This window comes from Strongyloides ratti (genome assembly GCF_001040885.1).
Source record: "Strongyloides ratti genome assembly S_ratti_ED321, chromosome : 2".
Taxonomy (NCBI): domain Eukaryota; kingdom Metazoa; phylum Nematoda; class Chromadorea; order Rhabditida; family Strongyloididae; genus Strongyloides; species Strongyloides ratti.
In genome coordinates this window covers 6,179,607-6,192,631 of record NC_037308.1, presented here as the reverse complement: position 1 = coordinate 6,192,631, position 13,025 = coordinate 6,179,607, and the positions used below count along the sequence as shown (strand labels likewise).

Here is a 13,025-nt window from a genome sequence, read left to right as displayed (position 1 = left end):
TATGTTAATATTAAAGTTAAAAAAAAAAAAATACTTTTTAATGACATAAAATATTTTTTTTGACTACTTAAAATATTAACACAAATACAGGTAATTATTTTTAACTATAAAATTTATATTTATATATGCCTACATCATTTATATAAATAAAAAATAAAAATAAATATTTATAGAAAAAAAAAAATTCTAATGTTTCAAAAATTTATAAATAAACTTTACAATCAAAACTTAGTAAATAAAACTTACCATGATTTAATTTTTCTTATTAAATTTGGAATGTTTTTGAATAATTATGATATAATGTGTAAAAGATACTATGTACAATTAAGTTGATTATAGATCAAAGTTTCGACACATTAATAAATATATATTTTTTTGTCTAAAAATAAGTATTTTTAAAATATTACTATTAAAAGTTACATAAAATTACAAATATTGTTTACATTGTACACTAAGGAAATACTAAACAGCTGGCTTAAAGATATCGGATCAATAATGGATATCTCTTTTACCATGAAAAAAAAAAGACAACAATATTATATTTTGTACTACAAGTTATTTATAAAAAAAAAGAAAAAAAATTGTAATAATGTAGTTGGGGTAAATATAAAAATTAGTTTTTATAATGACAATGAAAAAATGTTTGTTAAAACGTATGTGACAAATACAAATAGTCAACATTTTATAATGGCGGGATATTATTTAGTAATAGTATATATTTCTGTATATAATTCTTAAATAGAGGAATTCATCATTAAAAGTAGTGGTTATTTATTTTTATATACTTAAGTATATAATTAGATAAGATGAATTGTTGTTTTTTTTTAACATATTTTTCCTTGTTTACTCAATAAATAATGTATTAAAGGTGAATAGGTTTTTATATTATAATTGATGTATTTAAAAGTGATAGAAAAAAATCAATTTGTCAAAAGTATTGGATATATATGATAGATGGAATACAGGAGGTGATTTTAAACAGGTTTATTGTCAAAACAAGCAGGTGTTTTGTTAATCATCGATTAATGTAATGAATGAGAACTTTTTTTTTTTATATAGAATATATAATAAATACAAGATTAGTATAGAAGTAGGAGGATATCATTAATTATAAAAATAAATTACGTGCATAAACAAATAAATTTGATAAAGATAAAAAAAAAGGACATGAGACAATGATTTTACACATGTTTATACTACTAATAACATGAGAATAATAACTTTTAAGTGTAGATATAATTATTAAAATGTGTTTAGTAAAGTTAAGAGTAGTAAAAATATAAGATTCAATGATGGAGAAATAAATTTCAAAGAAATTCATTTAATTTCAATGTGACTCATTTAAAATGTTGCTTATCAGAGCAAATATTTATAATATGTATCACTTTGAAATTGATATTTAAGAAATGTTTAAACATAAAAAAAACATGCAAAGTATTAAATATTTTATTGTATTACAAAACACTATGAAAAAGATAAGGATAAGCTGTTGTAAAAAGAATATAAATATTCATTATATACAAAATTAAAGGAAATAAATCAGTTGTCATGTGATGGAGTAAATAAACATAGTTCTGATTTATATTTGTACTATAATAATAACAAATAATTAGACTCAATGTTTTTTTTTTATAAAATATTTTTTATTTAATTATAATAATAAATTAAAAAAAAAAAAGAAAATATTATTTAAAAATAGGATAAATTTTATTACAAAAAAAAAATTAGATATATAATAAATTATCTTATTTTAAGTTGTATTTATATAAGGTAATAGAAAAATATTTTAGTATAATACTATTTCAGTTATTATAAATATAAAATAACAATCGTGATCTTTTATATGATCATTGGTGCATTGATTGATATCAAATAAAAATTAGTGCTCTATCAAAAGATGATATTATTTTAAATAAAATGTGATTTTTATTTTTGGAATAGGTTATTGTAAAATTAAATGACTACTGATAAACAACTTATTAATGACAATGCATTTTAATATATTTAATATAGAATCTTTTTTTTAAATCTTTGATAAATCACGAGACATAAAGCATTTAGTGGGAATGTTTATATACATATTTGTTTATATAGCATATTATCATATTATGTGCGATATCTTATTTATTTTTAAAAAAATTTTTGAATATAATCATTGACAAACAAATATTTAAAGTTTAGACTAACTTCGTATGATCTGTTAATTTAAAGTTATATGATTTTGTTAAATCTTAATTAACTTAAATTATCCTGAAAAATTAATAAAATTAATCTTTTTTTTTTATTAAAATATAAAAATAATAATAATAATTTTTTTTTATTTAAAGTAAATAATATTATAATTTAAATATAATAATAATATGTTAATAAAATATATATATTTTGATATTTAAAAAAATATAACATACTTATCCAACTATTTATATCAAATTTAATTTGTAATAAAAATCATTTTTCTTGTATTGAAGGAAATAATTATCAGAAATATATTGTAATTTAGTTAAGAATTTTATTTTTCTAAAGATAATAAAACATGACATAAAATTTATTTATTCAATTTAAAATTTTTATATCAAATCATAGGTAACCGAAGACTAACCTTTTGAAGTTATTTTCATTCATATTATTATTTAAATTAAATACTCCAATTAAGAACAACACAATGTAAAATGTTTTATTGAAATTTAAAATGAGTAAAAAAAAATTTTTACTACTTTTTTTTAAGTATCATAAACACAAATACATTATTTTTTTTTTAATTTTTATTTTTAACATTGATAAAATACTAATAAAGTAAAGTAAATTAATTTTTGATTGTTAATCTTTAACATTAAAAAAATTATATTCCTTTACAATCCACTCTTGTAAAATTATTTTTGAGAATCCTATAATTATGAAAATCCCACCTTGGTTATCATTATCACATAAATATTTAACTTTATTATCAAAGGATATTTTGGTTTCTGATATATTTAAAGAAATAACAACATGAGAATGTATTCCATCCATTTGGGAATATTTATAATTATCCTCAACAAATAGTACAACATTTTTATTAGATTTGAAATATTCCAAGTTTGCTTTTGTTTCACAAATATTAAGATTCTTAGTTATCATTTTTGATTGTATTCCATTTTTGTTACATAAATTTGATCCAAAATTACATCCTTCAGCCGTTGTAACAAATACAATTATTTTATAGCAATTTTTTTCATTAAATAAATGTTTTACAACAGTTAATAAAGTTTTATATCCATCAAATAAATTAATTTCAATTATATCTAATTGTTTTACCAATCCTGTATTTTTAAAATCATCTGTTTGATGGAAATTATTTTGATTTTCAGGTGAAGTATTTTGTTGATATTGAAAATTAGATGCAAAACCAAACTTAAGAATGTGTTGTGGAGAAACTGTTAAATAAGGATTTACAATTTGTGCTCGAAATGGATTATATCTTACATTACAAGATTTATTTATTACACAATTTGAACGTAAAGAATCATCGTTATGAATGTAGAAAGGATTTCTAATTGGAAAAGATAGATGATTTTTGTATGATTGATTTGATGTAAATTGTTGGTGATTCGTGTAATTATTAACTACTATATTATTATGTGATGGAGAAAATATTATACCATGGTGTTTCGTAGAATTTTGACTGTTTTCACCATTTAAATTTTCTTTTGGAAAATAATTTGAAGGACAATTTTCACTAATAATTGGAAAAGTTGTTACTAATTTTTCTTTATTAATAGAAATTTTATTAAAAAATTTCATAATAACATAATCTTTTTGAGCATATTTTTCCATAAACATCTCTGCACTGCAATTCTCAAGGCCACAAGTTGAGAAAATTTTTATTTGGTTTGAAGTTTGTTTTTTGAATGTATCATTACATATAGTGTTAAGGTAAGTTTCCCAATATTTAGATATAAATTTTTCACATTCATCAATAACAAGAAATTTAACTTTTAATATATCTATATTTATTAAGGGAAAATTTATTGGTTGAAATATTTTAAAAAATTTAATAATAGAACCAACAATTATATCACATCCATTATTAATTTCTTTAATAAAATTAACTTCTTTTTCACTTCCAATTATTCTTATTACTTTTGCACCTAAAAAAAACAGTCAATTTATTTGTGTTAAAAATAATAACCTGAATATAATCTGGTAATTTCAGATGAAACTTTTTTACACATTTCAATATCATTCATTAAAATTATAGCAAAAGGATTTCCATTATCTTCAAAATCATTACTTTCATGAACTTTAGAAATATAATTAACAATTGGCAAAATATAGCCAAAAGTTTTTCCAGTCCCTTTTGGTGATTCAATAAAAATGTCATACTTTTTTTCCATAATTGCTGGAACCAAATATTCCTGAAGTTCACATAACTTGGTTATATTCAAACTTTGTAATGTTGAGTAAATTGTTTCTGTGAAATCTCCATCACAAACATTACAAAAAACATTAATTTTTGAATGTTTAATTGGTTGACTAAATTCAATTGTATTCATTGAAAAATTTAAAAGGTAAAAAGATTTGATGAAGTTTATATATTTTAAAAGTCTAAAGGTAACTTTTTTTTTTCTAACGAATGGGTTACATTTGACAAATGATAAAGACAGTATATTTATTGAAGATTAAATTTGTTAAAATTATTTTTGATATTGAACATGAAATTTAATAGAAAAAAAAGTAACGATTAATTGAAAATGAACAAAGTATTTTTGACAATAAAGTACTTGACTTTAAAATGAAAGATTAAATTATTAGTTACTTCCATCGGTCAATTTGTTTTTAATCTTTCATATTAAAACATATATTATAAAATAAACGTTATAATTTATTTATTTTAAGTAAAAATTTTTAAATAAAAATCTAAATTTATATGTGAAATAATTAATTTAATTTTGAATTATTAAAAAACAAGAATTAAATTAATTAAAAATAAAATTTTAACTCAAATATTTTTCTTAAGCCAAATAAATAATTAATATATCCTCCAAAAATAACTTTCTTTTAAAACTTCAATATATTTTTCTAATATAAAATGGACGTCCATTTAATTTCAGTTAAAATAAAAATTAATCTTTTTGATTAGTTATAACATATTTGAATTTAAAATTTCCATGAACTTTTAAAAATATTTTTAATGTAAACAAATTCATCCATCAAATCCTTGAATATTGTAGACATTTGAAATTGACATTTAATGAAGAAAAAAAAATTTCTCTTTGTAATTAACTTTCATTTATATATATATATCAATTAATTTATTTAAAAATAAAATTTTATATTTTCACCTTATAATAAAAATAAAAAATAGTGTTATGGTTAAAAAAATGCCTCAAGTAGAATTGTTTATGATTCAGCCCAAGCCCTAAGATCATCTAAATCAGCCTCAGCCTCTTTCTTCTTATTTTGACTGGCAGCTATTTCATGAGTTGGTACAGTTGGAAGTTTGTTAGAAATGACAGGTGTAGCATCAGCAAGAGCTTTTTCTAATTCTTCTTGCTCAAGTTCCTCTAACTCAGCAAGTAACTCACTCTCATCAATATCATTTCTTAAACCAACTGGATTACTAATGGCATCAGAAATTTCATTTGCTATCTCATTTTGTTCAGCAACATCCTCCAATAAATCATGAACCTGATCAATATCCATAGAATTGTGTGCTTTCTTTAAAGCTTTAGCTGCATCCCCTAAGACTTGTAAAATATTAGCATTTGTATTAGCATTTTCAAGTGCTTGCCTTTGAAAGTCTAGTGTACTAAGTACACCATCCAATTGTACAAGTTGTTTTTCATATTGTTTTTTTCTTTTCAATGCCTGTAATGCAGCTCTTTTATTTTTTGTACCATGTTGTTTGGCTAAATTTAATTCTGCTTCAACTTTCTTTTCTAAAAATTCTTGTTTCTTTATTAACATTTCTTCACTTTCTCTTAATTTTTGTATCGATTCCTGTGTTGAAGGAACTTGTTCCTTTTTTTTTGATGAACCAAAAATATTCTTAAACATCTTTAGAAAACTAGAAAAGATCTATAAAAATAAAACAATAAAAAAAAAGAATTGAATTATTGTTATGTAGATAAATAAACAATCTTTGATGATGACTTTGGAAATTATTTTAAGGAGAATTTTTTGGTAAATTATGTATTGTGATACAATTGGTTTTGGTTGAGGAACTCATATCAATACTTATTATTTTATTCACCATAGTTACTTTTTTTATTATAAGAAATGATAGTAATTTAGGTAATTTATTAAGTTATTAATAAAAATAAGCAAACTACTTATATAGTTACTTTTGTTTTATCTAATTTTTTTTTTACCAAAGAAACTTTTTAAATTTATTATTTATTGTTACTACCATGTCAGGTATGTTTTTTAATTTTAATTTTTAAAAGTTATATATTTTTTAGATAATCAAAATATAGATCCCAAGTCAGTTTGTTGTAATTGTAAAGAAGAGATTGTAATTCATGATAGCATATATGATAATGATTCATTAAAACTTGTTGATTTGACATCATCAAACAATTCAAAGGTAAATTTTTTTGATAAGATAATTTTTTATCATTTTGTTTTGTTTAGTTATCTTTTGCACAGGGAAATACAATTCAAATGATTGCAAAATCTGATTCACCTTCTCATATTCCAATGTGTAAAGATTGTCATGCATTGTTAGTTGATGATCTTTATCTTAAGACAAAAGCATTAGAGTTACAAAATAATAGTTATAGGCAATGTTTACTTCGTATAACAGAATCTGAGGAAACTATATTAAAAGAAGAAATGGAGAAAGAAAAAATTCTTGAAGAGATACGAAAGAAAGAAAAACAATTAATTGATGAGTTAAGTAAATTGGAGAAAGAAGAAGTTATTTTACAGGATGAAATTGCTAACCTTGAAATAAAAGAAGAAAAAGTGAAAGTTGAGTCTAATAAATTATTTGGACAATTAAAAAATTATCATAGAGAAATGGTTAAGTTATCAATTAAAAAGATATCAACAAAATTGCAAGATGCTTTTGCGGTTGATCAATTAAATGATTTATTAAAAACAAATTTGTTAAATAAAACATTTTTTATTGATGTAAATGAAAAAGATGTTGGAAGGATAAATAATCTCCAGCTTGGTAGACTTCCAGATAATTCAATTCCTTTAAGTGAATTCAATGCAGCTTGGGGTCAATGTGTCTTATGTTTAAAAGTTCTATTTGATATTTTAAAATTAAGTTCACATCCATATCAGTTAATACCAATGGGTTGTCAATCACTGATAAGAGAAATTACAGAATCAGGTTTTAAAGACTATAAATTGTATGAATCTTCTTGGGGTATTTTTAAACCTAGCATTGATGATGGTATTTTGGCTTTCGTTAAATGTCTTCTTATATTTGAAAATGAATTTTGTAGCAAAAATGATATTAGGAAAATGACAATATATCCCTTTACAATGAAAAATGATAAAATAACAGAAGATCATGTGATGCCAGAGACAGAGTCTTCTGTTATTTGGTATAGTATGAAGATGCAATTTCAAAAAGATGAAAGATGGACAAAATCAATGAGATTAATGCTTCTAAATTTAAAAACAGCCATTATGTTCACTTCTTCTGTTCAAAAAGAACATGTATAATTTTTTCAACATATATATTTTTTTTTTATGTTACCACGTTGTATTTAATAAAAAGTATTTTTTATATAATATGTATTTTTAAATTTCATTAAGTATTAGATGTTTATGAATTAATGAAAATATAATAAATGTGCATTTGGTTAGTATAATTTGCATAGAAAAATGGCGAAATGGCCGAGTGGTCTAAGGCGTCAGACTCAAGTTGTCTTATAACTTATACACAGTATGTGTAAAAGGCCTAAGGGTTTTCTGATCTCGTTATCGAGGCGTGGGTTCGAATCCCACTTTCGTCAAATATATTTTTTTATTATTAATAAAGTTTCATTTAAAAATTATTTAATTATCACCAGAAATGATCTTTTCAATTTCAGAATAATGTTCATCTAATTTATGATTTAATTCTTCATATTTTTCATCCCTAACTTTTTCCATGGCTGCTCTTATGTCTGCTTCAGTTGGTCCCTTTCTATAAAATAATGACAAAAAGTTATTAATCATATAATATGATGTTACCTTTTATTATAATGACGTACTTCATTATTAGGTGAACTATAAGTTGGATTTGATAATTTTTCTATTGTCTGAAAACATTTAATTTTAATTATAGAGAAGCAATATATTATGACGTACACTGTTTATTTGATTGTAAAATTCTATATTATTACTTTTATTTTTTTCATTAATTGAATCTGATCTTTAAAACTTAATTGAATTAATATAATTAAAAATACCTATTAAAAGTATTTGAAAATCTTCTGTTATATTCATTGTAATTATCTGTTGAAGTATTAATGTTTTTTCTTGAATTTTTTATTGACTCTTTGAAGAATATATAATTGGAAGACTCCTTGAAAGATGTGTTTTTTTTAATATCATGTAAATCTAATTCCTTAATATATTCATCCTTCCTCAAAATTTTTAATCTTTCTTTCTCATCTTTTTTTCTATCATTTTCTCGTTCCATTTTAATAGTATTTTCGATTTCCTCAATTTTTTGTATCTCCTCTTCAAATTTTTGAATTTTTTCTTTTCTAGTATTATTTTCAATGTAAGGTTCCACAACATCATCAGTATACTTTTCTTTAAATAAAATATCTAAATTTGATAAGTTGATGGCAGTACTCTCAATAATGACTATCTCTTCATCAATTTTTTTAATAATACTATAGTCTTTCTCAATAATTGCTGTATTTTTTTCTTGATTCAATATTTCAATGGTATCAATGGCTTTTTGTAATATCATTTCAGCATCATGGCATAACATCTCCTATACAAAAAAGATAAAATTATTTATATATTCGTTATATGCCATAGTTTAGTATTTATTTATATATATATTTTATAATTAAAAAAAAAAGAAAGATTAATTTAATAATTTACAAGTCACGACATATTTTCAATAATAATTAAAAATTTCTCTTTTATTTATAAATATTCAACTAATTTTTTTTTAATATTATTGAAATTTTAGTACTTAGAAGATAGAAATAACTTACTTTAACATTTCTTTGTTTATTTTTGCATTGATTTTTAAGAATTGATACTTGTTGCTTAAAATTGTATAGTGTAGCGTGAGGATTTCTCGGGGAAGTCATATTAATCTCTGAAACAAAGTTATATATATCATGAATATAATAAATGCTAAAGTATATATTTCAATAAAATTGAGAGACTAAAAATTTTTTTTCTTATTCTATAATTTTAATATTACCAAGATGATTTTTTTTTCATTAGTTACAAAAATATAATACAAATTGTTACCATAGTATATTATGGTTTTTTTTTTATATAATAAATTTTTCATTCAATTTTTATTTACATAATTTTTAATTGTTTTTTTTTTATAATAGTAAAAATAAAAGCTGCAAATATATTATATTTTTTCTTTATTTAAATATTTTTGTTAATGATTTAACCAATGTTTGTCATAAATTATTCAAGTAAATGATATTATTATGATTTATGTATAATTAAAATGTTTAAAAAGTACAAAATACAATATCCACATAAAAAAGTATTTTTTTTTATCATGTAATATATTTTTTTATTATTTGTTAAAAAAAAAAGTTTTGATCTAAAAAAAGGAGTATAGAATGCAAAAATGATTAGATAATAATTGAAATAATATTTTTTTTCCTTTTTTTTTTAATTAATTTCATAGTTTTTTGTTTATAGATTTTGCCAAAAGTAAATGCACTGTGTATTATTTGTTAGAAATTTCTTTTAAAAAGTAATTCTCTCCCTTAAAAAAAATTTTTTTTAATTTCTTTACAAAGCGGTAGTCTTGAAAAAATATATAGATAATAAAAGCTATACTTAAAAATTTTTGTTGGGTAAAATTTAGGTTTAATATCAAAGGTAACAATAAAATTTTTATTTTCCAAATAATCCTCCATTCATTGGCATGGCTCTACTAACGATTCTGTCATTAGTACGTTTAATAAGGAGAGCTCTTCTTGCTCTTGTTCCGGGAAATGTTTGATCAAATGACATTCCATCATTTATATAATTTTGAAAAAATTCTTGTGGTGGGAATGGTATAATAAGTATACCATTAGATCTTTTTTTTCTTCCATACAATCCACCTGAATAACGTAATGTTCTTTTTCCATATAATCCACCAGAGTAACGAAGAACACCTCGTTTTGTATTTTCTGAGGTATCATCATTATTATTTGTATCATAAACTATGTCAGGAGAAAAGTTTAGGCTTCCAATATTTTCATCTATTGAATCTTGATTGTTAATTAAACTTTTGCCATGTTTTTCATCAATATAAGTAGGTTGTGGTTCAACTTTAATGAATAAAACAGTAGTAAAGAACAATATAAAGAACAGGCAAAAAATTGTTGATTTCATATTTTTGGAATAAATAATAAGCCCACTGAAAAAAATAGTAAATTAAATGTAATTAATTTTTCGTAGAATTTAATACTAAATATATTTTAAAAAAAAAAAGCTAAAAGTAAATAATCATAATTAATTAGAAAAAAAATAATATTAATTTTTAATATTAAAATATATATTAAATTGATGAATGATTAAATTTCTAAGGTAATTAAAGTTTGTAAATAATTTTATATAAATAAAAAAAATATATAAAAAAATGATGAAAAAAAAAACAATAACTGCAATATAGATCATGATATGAAATAAAAAAAGAAATTGTTTTGACATATAGTTGTTACAGTGGAAACAGATACTGCTATCTATAATTAGTTAAGTAGATATCAGATAATTGAATGTGGTTATAGTTATACCAGCCCACATGCTTTTAATATTGTAATATTATTTAATTAAAAAGATTAAAAAGGATTTATTTACATTGGCAAAAATAAAATACAAGAACTGTTAAGTAGGGGGTAAAGTTAAATTTTAACAGTTATATAAATTTTGTTAATTAAGATTAAATCAGATTAAAATAAATGGTATTGTAATATAAAAAGTTGTCATTAACGGTTTAATTTTTATTTCTCTCAAAAGCTAGAGAGAATTTGATATAAGATGACGTAGATATGCTATAAAATAATAAAAGAAAAGATATAAATATTCAAATTTAAGAAAAAAAAACTTTTTATTTTAAAATAAATAATAGTAAAATAAGTTATCATTTAAAGCAAATAAAATAAATTATTTAAAAATAAAAAAAAAAAAAAATAATAAAACAATTTTTTATGTTACAGTAATGTAACATATTTATTTTTTTAAACTTTTTAAATACTAAAATGTGTATACATAATTATTTCCATGGTACTGTGATAAATGTCAAAATTTTATAATTATTGTTTCTCTCTGTTAATACATTAATAAAGAAACAACATTTACAATATTTATTAAAAAAAAGTTTCTATTATTGTTATAACTTTAAAAATAAATTATATAAAATATATGAATGTATTTTTATAGAATATATAATATTTAAAAAATAATAAAAATATATTAAATCACACCCATTATTAGTTTATGATATATATTTAATATTTTTTTTTTGTTAAACTATCGTCTAGAAAACATATGATTTTCTACAAAGTAAAAAAAAATAATGTTGTGTGTTGGAAAAATAAAAAAACTTTTTAATTAGTATCTTTCAATAAGTAAAAAAAAAATTTTTAAATTTAATAAGTATATATAATATAAAAAAAATGTACTTTTTTTTAATAAAAAGTTCTATATTTTTATCAATAATGATTAAGGAACAAAAAATTATTATATATGATATGAAATTTAAATTAACAATTTTAACTTATTTTGTAACTGTATTCTTTTTTAAATAATTTTTATTTTAATCATTATTATTATTATCTTTTTTAAGAAGATAGATAGATAAAAATGTTTAAAAGGAGATATATTAGTTTTATAGTTAATGAATGTTGTTGTTTTCCCAGAAACACCATCTTTTTTTTTTCCTTCATTTTAAAGGAGGTATAAAATTTAATAGAAAAAAATCCAAAAATGGAAAAGCAAAAAAGATATTATATATAAAATTAAAAAATGATAAACTAAATACATTTGGGTAACTATTATATATGATATTTTAAAAATGGTTCTGTTAAATATTATTAATTATTAAAACTATTTATGTCATAATTGCAAGAAGTATGAAGCACTCTTTAATCAAAAAATCTACCATTCAAGACAAGAACATAAAGAATGAGTGATGATAGATAATGTTGTAGTATTAGATGTGTGGGATATGTCTGAATATAGAAGAATATAAAAGAAGAATGAAAAAGTAGAAGTCATATTTTCTGAATTTTTATAATTATCAGTGGCAGGTCGAAGATTACCATGTTACATCAAATAAAATAATGATAAACTTATTATTTATATGAGATATTCATCAATTCATAAATAAATATTTTTTTTTTTTTTAAATATTAATAATAATAATACTTAAAAATTTTGAATAAAATAAAAAAAAAATATTATATAGTTTAAAAAAGAAAAAGTTAATAACCAAAAATTAAAGAAAAAATTTGCCTTTTCAAGAAAGATGTTTTATAAAATTAAGTTAATTGATGTACAAAGTAATGGAGAAACATTTAAATATACATACATATTTACTTGCTAATTTACACTTCTTACTAATAATATTTTTTAAAGATATAATAAAAAAAAATAAGAAAAAGAAATGTTAATTATAAAAATGAAAATATATTAAATTATATCAAATTATAGTGAATTTTTATTGTTACAAAAAAAAGTAAAGAGTAATTAATAATAAAATTGAAAAATATAAAAATTTTTCTAGTTATATCTTATATATAATTTTACAAAAATTAAATTTAATTCTCTCGCTACTTTGTTGTTTGATATAACAATGATAAAAGGAATAAATAAATAAACTTAATACAACGTTACATTAA

The 13,025-nt window shown here is 20.5% G+C and overlaps 5 protein-coding genes across 5 annotated transcripts; 1 reads left to right on the top strand and 4 right to left on the bottom strand.

The window, feature by feature from the left end:
* Positions 1-2,817: 2,817 nt before the first annotated feature.
* On the bottom strand, positions 2,818-4,532 carry SRAE_2000196000 (DNA/RNA helicase, DEAD/DEAH box type, N-terminal domain and Helicase, superfamily 1/2, ATP-binding domain and P-loop containing nucleoside triphosphate hydrolase domain-containing protein; the record flags this gene model as incomplete). Its single annotated transcript, XM_024652973.1, has 2 exons — positions 2,818-4,127; positions 4,169-4,532. 2 exons carry the CDS (start codon positions 4,530-4,532, stop codon positions 2,818-2,820), a joined length of 1,674 nt encoding a protein of 557 aa, XP_024506496.1.
* An 847-nt stretch (positions 4,533-5,379) lies between these two features.
* SRAE_2000195900 (GH13992p) lies at positions 5,380-6,036 on the bottom strand (the record flags this gene model as incomplete). Its single annotated transcript, XM_024652972.1, has 1 exon — positions 5,380-6,036. One exon carries the CDS (start codon positions 6,034-6,036, stop codon positions 5,380-5,382), a length of 657 nt encoding a protein of 218 aa, XP_024506495.1.
* Positions 6,037-6,389: 353 nt separating this feature from the next.
* Positions 6,390-7,659, top strand: SRAE_2000195800 (Beclin-1; the record flags this gene model as incomplete). Its single annotated transcript, XM_024652971.1, has 4 exons — positions 6,390-6,396; positions 6,441-6,462; positions 6,508-6,565; positions 6,613-7,659. The coding sequence occupies 4 exons, from the start codon at positions 6,390-6,392 to the stop codon at positions 7,657-7,659; spliced, it is 1,134 nt and encodes a 377-aa protein (XP_024506494.1).
* A 336-nt stretch (positions 7,660-7,995) lies between these two features.
* SRAE_2000195700 (Hypothetical protein) lies at positions 7,996-9,254 on the bottom strand (the record flags this gene model as incomplete). Its single annotated transcript, XM_024652970.1, has 5 exons — positions 7,996-8,125; positions 8,173-8,240; positions 8,290-8,353; positions 8,391-8,926; positions 9,156-9,254. The coding sequence occupies 5 exons, from the start codon at positions 9,252-9,254 to the stop codon at positions 7,996-7,998; spliced, it is 897 nt and encodes a 298-aa protein (XP_024506493.1).
* Positions 9,255-10,032: 778 nt separating this feature from the next.
* SRAE_2000195600 (Hypothetical protein) lies at positions 10,033-10,518 on the bottom strand (the record flags this gene model as incomplete). Its single annotated transcript, XM_024652969.1, has 1 exon — positions 10,033-10,518. One exon carries the CDS (start codon positions 10,516-10,518, stop codon positions 10,033-10,035), a length of 486 nt encoding a protein of 161 aa, XP_024506492.1.
* Between the last annotated feature and the right edge of the window lie 2,507 nt (positions 10,519-13,025).